This window comes from Miscanthus floridulus, chromosome 12 (assembly GCF_019320115.1).
Source record: "Miscanthus floridulus cultivar M001 chromosome 12, ASM1932011v1, whole genome shotgun sequence".
NCBI classification, from domain to species: Eukaryota; Viridiplantae; Streptophyta; class Magnoliopsida; order Poales; family Poaceae; genus Miscanthus; species Miscanthus floridulus.
In genome coordinates this window covers 2,664,977-2,684,220 of record NC_089591.1, presented here as the reverse complement: position 1 = coordinate 2,684,220, position 19,244 = coordinate 2,664,977, and the positions used below count along the sequence as shown (strand labels likewise).

The 19,244-nt window shown below is 45.6% G+C and overlaps 1 protein-coding gene and 1 pseudogene across 1 annotated transcript; one reads left to right on the top strand and one right to left on the bottom strand.

Annotated features, from left to right (window-relative positions):
• Nucleotides 1-226: 226 nt before the first annotated feature.
• On the top strand, nt 227-3,788 carry LOC136498333 (uncharacterized). The gene is made up of 5 exons (XM_066494278.1): nt 227-241; nt 357-734; nt 911-2,137; nt 2,321-2,416; nt 2,808-3,788. The coding sequence occupies exons 1-5, from the start codon at nt 227-229 to the stop codon at nt 3,786-3,788; spliced, it is 2,697 nt and encodes an 898-aa protein (XP_066350375.1).
• A 1,186-nt stretch (nt 3,789-4,974) lies between these two features.
• Nucleotides 4,975-14,073, bottom strand: LOC136498187 (BTB/POZ and MATH domain-containing protein 1-like; annotated as a pseudogene).
• Between the last annotated feature and the right edge of the window lie 5,171 nt (nt 14,074-19,244).

Below are 19,244 nucleotides of genomic sequence, written 5' to 3'. Positions count from 1 at the left end.
ATAGAAAAGATGCAAGGCCGGTGAAGCAAGGCATCAAGATACGATGGAGCACAAGAAACACAAGAAAAGCATATCCTATCGCCAGAAAGAAAAGACACACTAAGTAGAATGTAAGCAGAAGCAGCCGTGCTCTGCACTGCCTGAACACACACACAGTGAGATATGATCGAGTTGGATTGCATATGATCCATCGTGCTCCCGTCAGATTATTATAGGAAGGACCCGGATGGACATCCACGAGGTAAGTAGTAGCTGTGTAATGTTTGTAGATTGATGCGTGGGTGCTTCAATAAAATTTCTCCACGGATCTGAAACAACTCGGTTGCATATATGCTGTGTGTCTGAATTTGTTGCAGGGTTCAACGTCGTCGGGGGAGAGCACCGACCACCGAGAACGCGCAAAGGTGATGGTGAGCATCACCACTCCCTCTGGGGTACCCGAACAGCGTGCGCCCGTGGACGTTGTCCTCGTCCTCCACGTCCAGATCCGACTCATAGCGCCACCCAACTGGCACGATCTCCTCGTTAAGGCGACACGAGTTGTCCGTGACAAGCTTGGAGAGCATGACCGTCTCGCGATCGTCCCCGCTTCATTGATGGAAGAAACAGCTGTGAAACCAAAATTCTATGAGATGTCCTCCGTGAACAAGGAGAGGGCCACTGCCGCAGTAGGCGGTTCGCAGGCAATGAGAAGAAACGGGCAATTGCTTACAGATTTGGAGTCAGCCGAGTCGGTATGTTGCTACAGTACTACCAACGAATATACATACACTTGTCATGCATTTCCTTTTGGCAAAAAAAAAAACATCCTAGCAAGCTAATGAAATCGCACATTGGATTGGAATTGGACTAACTAATAAGGCTACCTATATATATATATATATATATATATATATGTGTGTACGTGTAGGCTCTACATAATAGGAAGTCCGAGGAAAAGGAGGAGCGGGCCGCCCACATCATTGTCATCTCCAACAGCAACGAGGACCTGAGCTCCGCGGTTAGCTGGAGGTTCCGCTCGGTCCATGCATTCGGCTTCCGGGATGCCCACAATGGGAGGAAAATGGGAACCATTGCCAGCAACTCGGAGAGCACCTATGCAGTCTTTGACGAGGGTGGTGATGAGATCAGTCCTGCCTTTGCGAAAAGCATGGAGAAAATCACATCGGGCATGGAGCCACTGGAGGTGAGGCTAAAGTGCGGCCAAGATGTGGTACTGTCAGCCATCTGCTGTGCCCCTCGCATCAGCTACTTCATCTCCAACGACAAGAAGTTTGGGATCATCTGGGCCAGTGCCGGACGCACGGCAGGCACGGTGACCAACTTTGTTGTGGAACTGCAGTTCCCCAAGCATCGTTGGTCATCAAAGCCAAACCGTAAGTCAGGCATTAGCAGTAGCACCCATGTCAGCGTGGAAGCCAAGTACGGGCGGCATCCAAATTCCAAGAGCCTCAAAGGAGCTTGCAAGGAGTTGAACAAGTCCGTGTCTGTGGAGGCTGCAGAATTGTTGCGTATGGAAGCTGTGAAGATGGTTTATGATGAGCTAACTGCACTTTCAGTACGAGATAAATATGACTGTGAGCAGCTCCACAAGGCCGCAGACAAGCTTGATCAGAAGTGGACGGAGGCTGCTAAGTCACACTCAGACACCCTGTTATCTGGTCTCGATGCGGAGATGCGACAGATGGTGACGAGGCTTCACAACAACTACTTGTGGCTTGAGTACATGCTCTCATGGAAGTCACAACAGCGGTGGCCGCTGCCGCCAATAGCCACAGCCATGGACAGGCGGCAGCAGCGAGCCACGACTGATGAGCCCCTCCTGCGCATGAGAGTCCTGGCCCAGGTCAACGCTATCCCAGAGCCAATCCAAAAGCCCCGACGAGGGCTGCTGCCAGTGCTAGTTGAGGTCACTGTGCCTGTCGAGGGTTTGGCAAAGGCGAAACGCGCCTCCCTCGACCTTGTTGTTGTGCTCGACGTCAGCTGCGAAGCTAGAGCTAACAGGGAGATGAAGAAAAAAAGGCTAGAACTGCTACAGCAGGCTATGAACTTCATTCTAAAGAAGCTTAGCGACAAGGAGGACCGCCTAGCAATCATACATGTGGATCAATCTGGCGATTGCGCCAAGCTGCAGAAGGTATAAATATATGCATGATGCTTGCCATTGATGTAGTGATAGAGATGACTAACAGCGATACCTTGAACATATGTCTATTACCTTGACAACCTCTATTTACATTACCCTTTCAAAAAAAAACCTCTATTTACATTACTTGAACATGCATGTCTGAGTGTGCATGCCATCCTCTGTTACATATAGCCCTCGGAGGTCAAGGTGGATTTTGAGTTCAGAAGGGCGCACCACCACCGAGTCTCCAACACCAATTTATCCAACTATTTGACGGACGCCGTTAAGGTATGCATGCACGACGCAAGTTTTTTTCTGTTCACCTCTACCATACGCTGTTATACTCTGTCCCCATTCTAATGTTTTATTTTCAAAACAAAATAGATCTATTATTATCTTTGAATAGTTCGTGAGAGTATTATCTAGTTAGGTTGTGAACTACTTCGCTTGCCCCTCTATCTAGTTAGTAAACGGAATCTGGCAATGGCATGTATCAAATTAACTATTCCACGACACAATAGATAGATCAAATAAAAGCGACAATTTTGATGTCTAGCCCCTCAAAATACTAGAGGGTAGTAGCAGAGCAACAAGATGTACTCTCCACCATGAATTCGTCCACAGATATTATATATGGAATCATTATTTCAATTTTCTTTTACTCCATGCATGGTCGCAGTTATTGGATGGTCGCGGAGAAGACAATGAGAGGTTGGGTTTGATCATTCTCATCTCCGACGGGGATGACATCCAGAAACCTCAGAGGTGCAACTACACTGTCCACACCTTCGGTCTCCATGGTGCGGGAAACAGCAGGACCATGCATGCCATAGCTACGGACTCCAGCGGCATCTACGCCATCATCAACGACCACCAGGATAAAATCACCGAGACATTCATGGCTTGCATTAGAAAGGTCACTTCTACCATCGCTGTTAATACGAAGGTCAATATCATCTGCAGCAACACCGCCGGAGTGAAGCTATCCGCTATTGAGTCTGGGCAATTCGAGTCCAGCATCGGCGATGACAAAAGGTTTGGTTCCATCTTTGCTGGTGACCTCTATGCCGGTTCGGTGAAGAGATTCGTCGCCTACCTGGAGAAGGGCCAAGGGTACAGCGATTCTATACATTTGTCCAGCTTGCTCCAAGTCAATGTCACGTGGCAGTCTCTACATCATGATGCATCCAGCAGGATGAAGACCAACGGGCTGCAAGCTCAAGTTAAGATTATCGCATCTACTGATCACGTTAAGGACAAAGTTGACGTTATTGTGGACGAAATTACAGATGACGTTGTGGACGAAATTGCCCGCCTTAAAGAGATGGAAATTGTCAGTGCCATTATTGGCAGACACCGACAAAGCAATATAGGGGAGGTTTTGGCGGGCGAGGTGCAGAAGCTACGAAAGGATCTCAGGTTGCATGCTACTGATATACGTGTGCGCCCCAAAGGTTCCAGTTATGAATTCCGAGTTGACGAGGAGAGCCTGGCAAGCCTCAAGACTGACCCGGATGGCTCTCAGTTGTCGTATATACTCTCATGGCTATCATATCAAGGGTTATGTGAAAAGCCACCTTCGGCACCAAGTAGGCGTCGCCAAGACATCAGAGAAAGTTCGCAGCAGGACCAAGAATACATGTCCCCAGAAGAGCAGTGAGCCTGCTGCCTTAACTTCAGCTAAGGATGTGTGTCGTTCCTTGAATCAAATTGACCATGGATGGGATGCATGGTTCACATGGATGGTATAGTCATGAATGAGTTCATCAAATGTCTGATGTTTAGTTGCCAGGATATGTTCATGTTGTCATGTTGATACATGTTTTTGTTTGGTTTTCTCAATTGAATTGTATGAACTGGTAAAGCTTCATGTTTGGCTTTCTAGATAGGTTTTCTGCATTTATGCTGTAACAGAATTGCTACTTTCTAAAGCTATCCTCCCACACCTCTCCTTTCTTCTTCCCCAATTCTCCTCTAGTTCTCTTCTCCAGTTCCTCCAATTTCCCCCCGTCCTACCTACTCTGCTGCTATCAGAAGAGTTCCATCGCATTCTCTTGGCGCAGCGTGCTGCCAACGCTGCTGGCCTTCCCTTCCTTCCACGGCACCAGATCCCAACTAAACATAACTGGTGAGGCAAGATCTGGGAAGAGCAGGATCGATTTTATTTGAATGAGAGAGATCGAGTTGGGATTTGGTAGAGCAGCATGGATCGGCAGAGGAAGAGAGAAACAGGGGATTTTTCCTCGCGCGAATGAACGACAGTGGAGAGCTATTTTCTTTGACGTGGGTCCCTGTGATTCTAGCTGACTTTGATGCTATAAATTTCTCACGCTGCTGCTCTCACAGATTTCGTGCTCAATAGCCAATACTCCGGGTGGGACTGATATATTTTTGTGGCACCACTACCTGTGTGGAGGACAGACCTGATAAACTAGTTGAAACCAAGAGACCTGAAAGCATGGAGCCACGGAAATGTGTTCAAATAAAGCAAACATGACAAAGTACTAGTAGCTTAATACGTAGATGTGCAATGAACTAACATCCGTTGGGAGACCTATTTTTGAATCGGTATTTTTGGGTTTTCCATGTGATTGTGAAACAGATATCTTGCGTTGAGTGCAGTAATAACGAAGTCATTCAACATCCGTTGGGAGACCTATATAGAGATGCAATATGACACAACATAACTGCACAGAGAAAACAAAAACGAAACTGTATTTGGAGATACTACTACATAGGAACCAGAATAGTAGACAATGCAAAACTAAACCTGATCGATAATAGAAGCCTGGAATACAGTGACTACTTAGGACGATTTCTGAAACATTAAGTACCTACCAGTGAATCTACGTACCAAGCTTGACAATCAACTCCTTTACAGCAGGGCAGCTTGTATTCAGATGCTCAAAGCCATCGCTTGCAAGGACAACAGCCAGATTTGCCGGAGAGCTGAGAACGCTAAAGCATGCCTTCTTGAGCCCGTGGCAGCGGTGCTGCTCTGCTAACGCCAAGATAGTTGCCAAATTGGTCGCCTCTATGCAACTGCAAAGTTTGTGCTCGCAGATCAGCTTGAGGCTCTCCAAGTCATACCTGTCTGCCACGACAAGCAGATGTTGAGACATGGCAGTTTGATCTTCCTTGCTCATCTCTGGCAACGAATCGGTGTAGATGAAGAAGAGCAACGCCTTGAAGACGTGCGCCTCCAAGTGTGCTCTGCAACTCATTAACGGAGGAAACTTTGTGCCACCTTCTGATTAAATGCCCTTTTGCCTCAGCTTGTTGGAACTGGATCGGCTTACAAGTTTATGATCAGCTAGATCTCTTCCAGAACCTTTCTTCATGGAAATTCTAATACTCATGTGTTGGACCATCTGGCAAGTAAGGAATGGGCTCATTTTTTATAACAGACTGCCCACTCTTCATCAAGCTAAAAGAGCTTTCAAGTCTGAATTTGCGTTGTTGTTGATACGCGCAAAAAGAAGCTACATCCCTAGGATTGATTTACGGTTAAACAATCTAGTTTAATCTCTCTAGCTTGGTTGATTTTTTTTTCTTTTCTTTCTTTGTATCCTGAATTGTCCCCTCCCCTTTCCCCTCTCTTTCTTAGCTTTGTATTACATGACTCTTCTTTCTTTTAATAAATTTCACCAGTAGGGGCACGCCCCTCCTGTTCAACGTCAAAAAAAAACATGTGCCTCCATGTCGTCTATGCCGACGACGATGCCTGCGGTGGCGTCGCTCTCCTTCATCTGGCCAAAGAGCTCTGCGCAGAACACCGGAGACCTGGCTGCGAGCACGCACCTATGCGCCTTGAACGTCTCGCCGCTGACCTGGAACACCACATCGGCGCCCTTCTCTGTCTGGAGGAGGTCGCCAAGGTGTCGATGAAGGTCTGACGGCGGCGGCAGGGAGACGAAGCTCGTGGTCGGGGCCTTGGCCAGCTCCTCCACGCTGACCTTGTTGATGACGGCGATGTCGCAGCGGACAACGAAAGAGTCGTCCTTCAGATGCCTGGATCTCTCGAGATCTTCCCTCTTGATGAACCTTGGCATGCCCCAGCATTCGGTGCGGCTCTCAGAGGTGATTATTTCTTCTGACGGCAACGACGATGGATCGGAAAAGCATCCTCCTCCACATCGTCGATGAAACGGAAATCATATTGCACTTTCAGCGGTCTGGTGACTATCTCGGTCAGGAAAAGAAAAAGTGATATGTAAGCAGCGGACTCCGATGTTGGGTATGCCCAATAGTCAGCCCACTTGACCCATGCACAACTGGATTCAGGTTCTTTGCCGAGTGCATAAGACACTTGGCAAATGCCAAATTGTACTCGGCAAAGCATTTGCCGAGTGCGGCACTCGGCAAAGAACACACGGCAAAAATTTGATCTACAAAGTCCTCTTTGCCGAGTATCTTTTATCGAGCACTCGGCAAAGGCTTTGCCGAGTACCCCGGGGACACTCAGCAAAGAAAAGCGACCGTCACGGCTCCGGTCCGGTTGCCGAGTGCCAACCCTGCAGGCACTCGGCAAAGATTTTTTATTTTTTTTAAAAACAATTCTTTACCGAGTGCCAACCCGTCAGGCACTCGGCAAAGATTTTTTATTTTTTTTAAAAAAATTTCTTTGCCGAGTGCCAACCCGGAAGGCACTTGGCAAAGAGCTTTTATTTTTTTTTTTGAAAATTTTCTTTGCCGAGTGCCAACCCTACAGGCACTCGGCAAAGTGTTTTTATTTTTTTTAAAAAAATTTCTTTGCCGAGTGCCAGCCATAGGGCACTCGGCAAATGTTTTCCATTTTTTTTTAAAAAATTTCTTTGCCGAGTATCAATCCGGAAGGCACTCGGCAAAGATTTTTTATTTTTTTAAAAAAATTTCTTTGCCGAGTGCCCTATGGATGGCACTCGACAAAGTTTTGAATTTTTTTTAAAAGAAATTCTTTGCCGAGTGTCCTATGGCCGGCACTCGGCAAAGTTTGAATTTTTTTTAAAAAAAATTTCTTTACCGAGTGTTATGGTCACAGCACTCGGCAAAGCTGGAAAATCTGTTTTCTGGTCGCCCATTTTTTCAGCTTTGCCGAGTGCTGTGACCATTGCACTCGACAAAGGGGTCCTTTGCCGAGTAACACTCAGCAAAGTGACCCAAAACGATAAATTTTAATTTTTTTTTACATTCACAAATACATTCATACAAACATATATCACATATATATCTCATCCATCACATAGATATCTCATTCATCCACACATCCATCCGCCCATATCACATCCATCACAATATATATCACATATATAATAATAAGTGCTCAAGTCCATCCAAATAAATCCACAAGTCCATCAAGGTCCAAAGTTCATTACCAAGTGAACAACAAATGTAAAAAATATAACATGCACTCATCTTGGCCACTGCGACTGTGGTGAAGGCCCAGATGAATCATTCGGAGGTGCATGAGGTGGATTATTCAAACCACTGTCAGATAGAGACTGCACAAAGAAGAAAAGATTGCATGTGAGATAAGATTATTTTGATAGCTAATCTAGGACGATAGAGGCCATACAAGCAAAGCACAAGCGAAAATAAAAAACTTTGATACTCATAGGAGTAGCTGCAGCTGCAAGACGCAGAGGCGGAGGTGGAACCAATAGCCCAGGTGGCAGAAACAAGCCCATACGTTGCCCAAGCCCTTGTAGGAACTCCGTAATGTCCATCAGCCTCTGCGCCTGGGCGTGCCGCTCGGCCCACTCGGCCTCCAGCTGGGCCCCCAGCTCCTAACGTTCCTTCATTTCTTGTTCCAGCCGGGCCTGCAATATTTCACTCCAATGTTTCAGTAATGCAAAGCTAATTAAGGTGTGTAAAGATCAATGTATGACGAGTAAAACAAGAATAACCTCAAGTGCGTCGACCCGGTGCTGTGCAGCGGTCGGCCGTGTGCGAATGGCCGGGCTCTCGCTCGTGCTCCGTGCTCGGATCTGGGAGAGAGAGGGAGTAGAGGCCGTGTCGATGATGCCGTCGCCAAGCCAGAACCGCCCATGCATCTTGCCTTGCCCCGCCCTCATGATGGCCTCTCCATCGAAGTCCTGGGTGCTTGGATCGTGGTCTGACCCATGGAGCAACCTCGCCACCTTAGTGTACTCATTGATGCGGGAGTGGACGCTCGGGTTCATGTATGCCTCGGACGGGTCATCCAGGTTGAAGGAGACGTCGGACGTCGCCTTGCCCTTGTGGGCCATACACCATGCCTGGAAGTCCGAGCAAGCCTGGCCACTATGTGACGCTGACTGCGAGAAAGACAGCACTAATGATTAGAAATCAGGCAGAACTGAGCGTGACAATAGATAAATCAATTCGCGTACCCATGCTTGTTTGTATCCGGCGAGGTTGCGGCTGCCTTGATGGTGTGTCGGACCTTGCATCAGCAAACGACGGTCCCAAACATCCCTGTGCATCTTGAGGTACTCCTCCGTGAACCACCTCTCCACCATCATCGCCCAGCACTCGAGATACGCTTGGCACCACCAGGGAATCATCTACACGTCATCAAGTATTAGACATATAAGAAGATCAAATTAAACCAACTTAATCTCAAAACGAATCAATATTGATGTTCTTCATTTACCTCAAGGTACTGCTCCCGAGTCAGCTGCATCTCTCTTGCGTCTTTCTTGGTTTTCCTCTCTCCAAGCTTCGACCCATAGTAGGTTACGATGGCCTAGATGCGCACCTCGTGATGCATGTCGGTGACGAGTTTTTTACATGCTTTGGTAGTCACCTGCTCTGCCTTGGCCTCAAATCCCTCCTCGCATCTGTAATAAGTCTGCATACAAAAGCAATGTATCCATTCATTATTTCAAGAAAAGTCCAATGAATGCGACGTATTGAGCAATGTTGTGCGAGGGAGACTTACCCAAAACTCTGCCTTCACCCGCGCCGCCTTGTTGGGGTACTCTGCATCGGAGGCGACGATGTAGTGGTCAAACGAGTAGGCCAGCTCTGTCTTTGATGCGTACGTGACAATGCCGGGGAAGTGTTGCTTGCACAGAAGACCCAGGATGTCGTTGACTAGCCGTGCGCTACCACCCGACACAACCACCCAGTTCCTACACAAGTGATTAAGAAAAATTATTAGTTTTTTCATCATATCATATGAAGTAGTGGTGATAACATATACAGTTACTTACTTGTGTCCTTCGGGGCGAATCACTAGGCGTTGGTGAGGAAGAGGAACCTGAGGGAGGCTCGCGGGACCTCGCAAGTAGACACTCGAAGAGGAGTTGGAAGAAGCAGAACCCGTGCCTACCGCCTCCCCCCCTCCTCCTCCTCCTCCTCCTTCATCTGCCGAACCAGCTCCTCGTCTGACTTGTCCACGGGCGCCACCTCCTCCTGCAGCTGGCGGTCCTCCTCACGTGGCGTGGGAGGAGACGGTCCCCTCCTGCGGCTAGCGGTCCTCCTCCTCCTCCTGTCCAATCCCTCTGCCGCCCCCTCCACCCCCTCCTGCGGTCGGCGTGGTCTTTGGTAAATCGAGCTCACGGACCTATGACGGTCGCCCGCCATCTTTGTTCAATCACCTACAATAAAAAAGAAAAACAAGACGTAATTAGAAATAGGTGCAAAAATGAACAAAACATAATTACAAAAAACATAGCAATACATGTATTAGAAATATATGCAAAAATGAACAAAACATAATTACAAAAAACATAGTATTACATGTATTAGAAATAATCTTCATGATTGAGATTAGTTGGATCATAGGTCTCGTCATCACTATCAACATTGTCCAACTCATCAACACTATCCGAAGGAGGAATGTTGTCTTCATTGTCATTGCCTAAATGTAATCGCTCAAGAATTTGTATGTCCTTCAGATTTCGCACCTTGTCTCCAGCGTCCTCATCATCATCCCTTTCATTGTCTACTTCCATTCCTATCTCTTCAGTTAAGTCTATGTCAAACCTCCCTTGTAGCCCCTCTTCTTGATAGAACTCTCCATCATATGTGTTTGGGTTGAAGTTGTAATCTTCATCGTTTAGGACAGGTAGTTTACCGTGTGGCGATACCTTGTGCACAATAGACCAACCCTTAAGATGCTCGGCGTCTTTGCACGCGTATGACGTATAATAAACCTGGACGGCCTGTTGAGCCACAATGTAGACATCTTTTCCTGGATAAACAGAATCCTATCGAATCTCGACTAGCCCAAGCTTAGGGGTCCGTCTCGTTACACTAGGATGAAACCAGTGGCATTTGAATATGACAGGAGTAAGAGGTTTGGAACCATAAAATGATAGTTCGTAGATTTCTTCAATTCTTCCATAATAGTCGAATCCATCAGTGCCGGGCGTAACAACTCCGCTGTTTGTGGTTTGTCGATTGGGCCGACTCTGCTCATAGCTTGCTGTGTCAAAATGATATCCATTCATGTCATAACCGGTAAATGACTTGACCCTAATGGCACAGCTGTTTATAACCTGTCTCAACTCATCACTTATAGGCGCATCAGTTTGGGCTTTCTGTTTGAACCAACAAATGAAATCGGGGCTCCCTAGTCCCGCACCCCGTGAAAGAAGGGTATCATTTTCTTGCGGGGTAGGTTGCCTTGATCCATGCCAGGATTGACAAAGAAATTCCCTGTACCAACGAGAAACAAGGGGGTTGGACGAAGAAACAAGGACATATGGCGAAATGAAACAAGTTCGTTCAGAACTTACCCAATGAACAGTTGCACCTCGATAAGGTTGGTCAACACATATAGCATGATACTGCGCCACTCTTCATTTTTCAATTGCTTAGTGGTCGATGCACTTGCGCTTCCGAGTTGCCCTTAGAAAAGGCTGAGGTTCGATTCATTTTCGCCAGCATTGTAACGAGGGGGTGGATTATAAATGTTAGGAAGTTTCTCAGTGTAGTATTTCTCTGTGAAGTTCGACACCTCCTCTAGAATGTATGCCTCTGCAATGGAAGCCTCAATTCTAGCTTTATTTCTACATTTTTTGCGAAGAGTCTTCAGACATCTCTCGATTGGATAGCACCAACGGTTCTGCACGGCCCCCCCATCCGTGCCTCATACGGGAGGTGCACAATCAAATGCTACATCGACAAGAAGCAGGCGGGTGGAAAGATCTTCTCCAACTTACAGAGCAACACGGGTGCCGCTTTTTTCAAGTCATCAATGATGGTCCGAGAGAGCTCCTTGGCACAAAGTTGGCGGAATAAGTAGCTCAACTCTGCCAGCACTTGCCAGACATGCTCCTGGACATAGCCTCGAACCATCACCGGAAGAAGCCGCTCAATCCATATGTGGTAGTCATGACTCTTCATCCTGTTGACTCATAGAGTGCCTAAGTTAACTCCCCTCTTTAGATTCGCTGCATACCCATCAGGGAACATTAGCTTCTTGATCCATTCAAGTACTTCCCTCCTTTGGTCCTTTTTCAAGACGAAATCGGCCTTAGACCTTCTCCAGGTCTTGCCACGACTAGGAGGTTGCATCTCTTGATTTGGTCTATTGCACAACGTTGCCAGGTCCACTCTAGCCTTTGGGTTGTCCTTAGACTTTTCAGTGTCCATGAGTGTTGCCCAAAGTGCCTCGGCGACATTCTTTTCAGTGTGCATTACATCAATGTTATGTGGTAGAAGAAGGTCATCGAAATATGGGAGCCTCGTCATGCCCGAGATATGAGTCCACATATGCTGCTCACCATATCCCACAAAACCACCTTTTTCATTGGGCACGAGAGCACCTATCTGAGCATGAACCTCAGCACCAGTCATCATCCACTGATGCAGGGTTTGTCACTTTGACACCTTTCGTAAAGTTCTTGATGTCTTGTCTGAATGGATGATCAAGAGGTAGGAATTGACGATGTCTGTAGAATGACGAATACTTGCCACCCTTCTGCAACCAAATAAACCTCACACCTTCCTTGCATATTGGGTATGGGAACTTCCCGTGAACACACCAGGCGCAGAATATCCCATACGCCAGGAAGTCATGCAGGGAGTAGTGGTACCAAACGTGTATTTTGAAGGTTGTCTTTGTAGCTCAATCGTATGTCCATACCCCTTCGTCCCAAGCACGGACCAATTCATCAAACACGGGCTCCATGAACACACCCATATTACTCCCTAGGTGTCCAGGAATTATCAACCACAAGAATATGTTATGTCGTTGAAAGAAGACACCGGGGGGAGATTAAGGGGGATAACAAAGACAGACCAACATGTGTATGAGGCAACCATCATATGATATCACGACATCTCACATGTAGAGATGTCCTGGTTTGTAAGCATCATACATGACAATATGCATGAAATCTTCTGAAATTTTTATCATAGCCTCCACATATGATATCACGACATCTCAACAAGTTTCATGATTTTCGGACTTCGTTTGCTTTTTATAGAATTTAAAAACACTTCACACGCAATTTTGCGGACATGTTTTGTGAACAAGATGTCCGAAATTTTGGGTCCGTTCATGGATACGGCCTCTCACAACACTCACTAACATGACTATCAATTTTTGAATCATTAAATTTCATTATTCGTACCACGTGCAGTTCAAATTTCTATTTTTCGAAAAAATTCAAGTAAACGAAATAAAGTAACTAAATATATCAAAAAGCCACAAAAAATCCTCAAATTGTAACTAGGAGTTCCTGGTGCTTTAAAAGGGCTGCACAAAAAAAATTGGAGACCAAAAACAAAAAAAATAAAAAAAACTTTGCCGAGTGCCGGGGCATGGCACTCGGCAAAGGGTGTCTTTGCCGAGTGCCAGGCATAAGGCACTCGGCAAAGAGCGTTTTAAATTTTTTTTAAAAAAATCCTCTTTGCCGTGTGCATCCACCGGAGCACTCGGCAAAGAAATTATAAAAAAAAATAAATCTTTGCCGAGTGCCGTGCCAGGGGCATTCGACAAAGTATTTTTTAAAAAAAAATTCTTTGCCGAGTGCCAGATCTGAGACACTCAGCAAAGAATTAAAAAAATTAAATCTTTGCCGAGTGCCAGATCTGGGGCACTCAGCAAAGAAATTTTAAAAAAAAATCAAATCTTTGCCGAGTGCCTAACACAGGCACTCGGCAAAGAAGGCCGTGACCGAACACCGTTTCGCGGGCAGCCTATGCCGAGTGTAGAGATTTTGCCGAGAGTCTGGCACTCGGCAAAGAAGTTCTTTGCCGAGTGCCCGGCATTCGGCAAAGAACTCTTTGCCGAGTGCAATTCTTTGCCGAGTGCTCGATTTTTGACACTCGACAAAGAATTTTGCACTCGGCAAAGTCTCTGTTTCCAGTAGTGATGAGGCTGGCCTATTAGCAACTCATATAAATGCTAATCACCGGCCAGGAAGCAATTAACCCTAAGAAGAGATAGCCTCCACGTTCGTGAGAGCCTGGCCGCCGCCCTTGTGCTCGTGCGTGAGGACAGGAGGCTGCTGCAAAGGCTCTTGCAGTGGTGTTGCATCTGCTGCAGTCCAAATGCGTCGACGAGCGCTAGCACGGTACATCATCGCCGTTCTCCTCTCCACACTTGTGGATGTCTGTAAAGGTGTCGCTGAGTTGCGCACTATATCACGCCGTACAACTATTTTCTCGACGTCGACTACATCGACTATGCGCGTTCCGCTAGGTCTTCCACTGAATCACGCGTTGGAAAGATATAATCTATGATCATATACATGCAAATGATCCTGTTTTACGTGGTATTTATTTTGTGCTAGCGAGTAGCCATCCACGTATCCTGCATCCAAGTCATCTCCATTGGGATAGTAGCGGATGTACCAGCTGTGACCGGCCACTGTGAAAGTGTGGGACTTGATGGATTGTCCGGTTGGCATTGCCTTTGTGCGGGAGTAGCCATCGATCTTGAGAATGTGGAAGCCTCTTGAGGCGGATGCGACTATGGCAGAGGCGGGCCGTGCTAGCTTGCTACTGCTGGCAGCAGTGGACGACATGGCTGGGCTGGCTCTCTCTCGGTCGCACGAGTTGAGATGGAAATCAGAAAAATGGATCGGAAGGAGACGAGGATGAGTCACTGATGAGGCACTCATGGTCATGGCTGCCTGGCTGGCTTGCAGAGCAACGTCACGGTGTGTGGCAGGCTGCCAGGCAGAAGTGGAGGGAGTGTTTGGTTCCTCCTCCAAGCTAACCGGGCAGAAGGGGAGGGAGTGTTTGGTTCCTCCTTAGCTATCCTGTCGCATTGGGTGTTTGACATTAATTTAAAGTATTAAATATATATCAATTATAAAACTAATTATATAGATAGAGATAAATTTATGAGATGAATCTATTAAGCCTAATTAATTTATGATTTAATAATATGGTGCTACAGTAAATATATGCTAATAATGGATTAATTAGGCTTAAGAGATTCATCTCGTGAATTAGTCTCCACCTGTGTAATTAATTTTTGTTTACACTAAATTTTAGAAGAAGAGTCGCAAGGAACTCGAAAGCCTCCAAGATCATGTCAACAGAAAATCAATTGCGTGTAGATCAAAATCAGCTGATTCGAATGTAGCACTGGAATCGGCTTTCTTCAGGCAACGCTGGCAGATAATGACAAAGGCTACGATCGGCGCCAGGACGAGACATGATGGACTCTATAAAAGGAGAAAGATTAGAGTCCAAGTTATCTTAAATTAGGAATATTTTATCGTAGGGCCAAAGATTGTGATGAGTCGTGCTTAGACAGGAGTCATGCGTAGGTCCCGGGTATAAATATCAAATCCGGCTATTGTAAAGAACACACAATCAATCAAATAACAGCTATTTACTTTTTTCGGCTCCGGCCACCCCTTAGGAGTAGGAGTAGAGTAGATCTCGGTGAGTTCTTCAACAAGTACGGCTGCATCGATCCGGTTGACCTCTACTACTTGTCTGTAAGTACCGTCATGGCTCATACCTCGGTTCGTACGGTTGCATCGATCCAGTCGACCTTCACTGCGACTCTGGTATGAGATAGTTATCGACTCTTGTCTAGTTCAAGTACGGCTGCATCGATCCGGTCGACCTCCACTGCTCGAATTAGATCAAGGTCAAGTTATCGGCTCTATCTAAGGGTGGCGTTCCTTCGGATAGATTCTTTAAGTTACCGATATTGCTTATTGCTTTTATTATTTATTTAATTATAACAATATCACTTCGCCCGATTGGGATTGATCTAGATCGGTCTTATATCCTTTTTAACCCATCGTTTGTTGATCTAAAATTTAATCTAATCTGCACTTTAAATGAGGAATTATGTTTTATCGGCTGTTTTATATCAATCTTGATCATACATAGCGTGCGGATAAGGCGTATCTGATTTTGAGTAGATCTATTGGTTAGTGAAAACCGTTTCATGGCCTGTTATCATGACCTGTGTGATTCTACCTCACACCCCACTATTAGAACCGTGGAGTGGGGATCGTTATTTGGTAGATCTGTTCCTAAGAGGGCATGACCTTAACTGTGCGCTATGTCTGAATCGACTATTTTAGCCGATATCGAGCTCTTTCACGAACAGTTCACATCATGAAATCGTTGAAGTAGCAATAGGTTGAAAGATGTGTTAGCCCCACGATCTTATTATTGTATTACGGCCTGCATGATTCTGCCTCATGCCCCACTGATATTTGTAATAAGTTAGGGTCGTTGAGTCTATTGTTGTTTCTACGGCCTGCATGATTCTGCCTTATGCCCCACTAGTCAAAGCGATAGATGAGATCTAATATGTTCATTAGATTTATTTCTATTAAACGGTTGAATGATGATGAACTGTTTCTTTCATAAAAGGAGTTCGGTTACTTGCAGTCGTTGGCTTAGCATGAATTAATTACTATTGATATCCTTTTGCCATTGACTAATATCTATCTAAACTATGATATTCATCCAAAATGATAACCGGTTCTTCTTACACAACCCCATGAGCTTTAATCGATTTATTCTTATGAATATGCCAGAATTGACTATTTAGTCGATCTCTTTTCATATCGGCTCTTAGAGCCGCACATTCGGGACTATCTAGCAACACTGGCATGTTCCGCCCTTAATTACTGATAAACTTTCTCTCCTTGTCAATTGCAGGGTCAAATTGACTGACACGTCTCAGGAGGAGTGCGCAGGATCGACCATCCCCACGCTGAAGCTATGCGGATCCTCACCTCTATCGAGCGGACCCTTCCGACTTGCCCGTGTGTCCTCGGCACGGGACAAAATTTTGTGTCGACATGCGTTTCTGGCACGCTCGGTGGGACCCCACAATCGTCATAGCGGCTCACAACAACAACGACATCCTTATGATACATTACGAAGATCTACCTGATGGAGATAAAGGTGTCATTAGCAAAGCTACAGAAGAGTTTCAAAACAAATGTTTGTTGTCCTACACCAAAACACGTGACAACACAATTGTTCTGAATTTTCCACTACCAAGAGTTCTACTGCATGGGCAGACAGATACAACTGAAGCTGAAGACAGGCATTTCTTTACGGAGGTTGTAGACAAATCTATTCATGATGCCATATCAAGCCAAAATGAAGTTTTCTTGGACACATTCCACAACACCATGAAAGAAGCGATTCATGGGTGTTCAGTTGGTCAAGCTGGGCTGGCTTATTACAACATTCCAGATCCATCGACGCAAGGGACTAATCAAGTCGGTACCAGCCATCAAGAAAGCAGCACCAGCTGGTAATGGTGACGTCCGGGCAGTTTAGGGTTCATCTTAACAGACTCAAGGAACTACAACAAATTAGATACAGTACAATCCTAAACCATCAGTCCAGCATGTGCAACAGGCAGCGGGGCAAGGTCTGAACCAGGTGATCAATTTTGGCACATCAGGCCACATATCGTTGTTGGCTCAAAAATAGCACCATCAGTGCAAAGGATCCGTAGAGATATAGATCCTTATGTCTATAATCAGAGACTTCGAGTAGCAAGCCAGCAAAGAATCCAGCAGATAGAGATTCCACAAGGATATCACTATAGATCAGACTATAATACCTTTTACATGATTTGAAATCCAGGATATCAAGGCACACGGGGTTTCAATCCACAGGTGGGTCAGCAAGTACAGAGAAATCCAAATTCAAATGCTGATGAGTTGCTGCTGAAGGTGACCGAGATGATAAAAAATCAGTTTGGTCTGAAGCCAAAAGGGCTTACCTTTTTGTACAAACGCCCATATCCAGAATAGTATGATTTGGTTGCTCTTCCCACAAATTACAAGCTCCCAGAATTTGCTAAGTTCACTGGCCAAGACAGTACAAGCACGATAGAACATGTCAGTCGGTATCTTACACAATTAGGCGAAGCATCAGTTGAGGATGCCCATCAAGTTTGTTTATTCTCTTTATCCCTATCGGGGCCAGCCTTCACATAGTTTTCATCACTACCAGTCAATTCCATTATCAATTGGGTTGACCTAGAGAAGAAGTTTCATAAATATTTTTACATTGGGACTAGAGAAAAGAAGATTACCGATCTGACAGCTATAAGACAGAAGACTAATGAATCGGGCACTGAGTTTCTTTAGAGGTTCTGAGAGACTAGGAACTTGTGCTTCTCCTTAAACTTGGCTGATGATCAACTAGCTGCTTTAGCTATTTAAGGAATGCTGCCAATGTGGAAAGAAAAGCTACTGGGACAAGATTTTGACAACTTGGATCAATTGGCTCAACGAGTGGTAGTGCTCAATAGCCAATTCTAGAGTATGCGTAGAGATACCCGATTTCACAAAAGTACCACAGTGCCCGAGGCTTACAATCCATACTCAGTCGATGACGGCTATAAAGATGAAGAAGAAGAGGTTGCTGTGGCTGAATGGAATTGGGGCAAGAAAACAGTAATGGTGCCAAATCCTTGGGGAAGAGGAGTCGAGGAGAGCTATGACTTTAATGTCATCAAATCAGATAAGCTCTTTGATTTCTTGCTTGAGAAGGGGCAAATCAAACTACCCGATGGTCATGTTATGTTACCCCCTGATCAGTTGAAGAATAAGTTCTGCAAGTTCCATAACACTATTCTCATTCTACTAATGAATGTAGAATCTTCTGGCGGCATATACAGAGGGCTATTCAACAAGAGAGACTCAAATTTTATATGCCTTGGGAAATAAAAGTTGATGATAATCCTTTCCCAGGAAATCAAAACATGGTTGATGCTGGGCTACTCAAAGGAAAGACTAAGGTCCTAACATCAACCAAATCAAAAGAAGCTGGAACAGTCGATCCCAAGATGCAAATATCGGCCGACGAATACAGGGAAATGAAGAGACGTCATGATGAGCAAAAGAGCCGATATGAGCAGGGAGGAACATCAAAAGCAGAGACGACAAAGCCATGAGTTATATCTCAGATTTTGTTGAATAAGTGGCAGTGACAGATGGAAAAGGATTATCAGTGTTGGTTAAAGGATCAAGAATACCAGCGTCAACTGGAAAGAGAAAGGTATTGATGAGGACATGACACCCATGCATATGACCATGTTTGGCGCATGGTATGGAGGGGTAGAAGGCCAGCAAGGGTGTCCAAGTCAAGAAGGAGGCCCGAGGCTAATTCGGTTCGAGTCCCCGAGGTGGAGACCCAAAGCAACTCAAGTTCGAGACTGCCTCGGCCTTCAGGACCAGTCTGCCTTAAACTGGTCACCCAGGACTCATCCAGACTCTGTTTTTTATGATCCACATATGGTTGGAAAGCTAATTTGATAAGGAAGCCAATCCAAGTGGTCTCACATGAAAATGCCTTCAGAATCAACGGGAATCGTCAAAATAATTCAGCATCCAGAATCTGCCAGGGTGCTACGACACCGTATTTTGATCTGTTGGACCGTGTATCATGTTTGGGCCCATTATGGGGCGTGTCCAGGGTAGGCGACAACCCAAAGACCTTTATAATCATACGCCACTACCGCCATTTGGTTTTGGGTTTTGCTTAGATTAATCTGTCAAGAACAGTTTCGCCGTTCATCGATTTGTGAGACCCCAACTTCATGAGATTAATCATTTATCTACAATTTGGTTGCTTTCTTTCTTGTTCTTGCTTGTGTTCTTCGTTGCGTAGGTAGGGATTAGCCTTCTTGGTGAGCTCAACTGGATTCGTGTCTCGGTTGATAACCAGAGGAGTTGTGGTGCTAAGATTG

Coding starts and splice junctions, on each gene's coding strand:
- LOC136498333 (XM_066494278.1), top strand. Junction 735..910: donor ATTTGGAGTCAGCCGAGTCG/GTATGTTGCTAC, acceptor GTGTACGTGTAG/GCTCTACATAATAGGAAGTC. Junction 2,417..2,807: donor ATTTGACGGACGCCGTTAAG/GTATGCATGCAC, acceptor GCATGGTCGCAG/TTATTGGATGGTCGCGGAGA.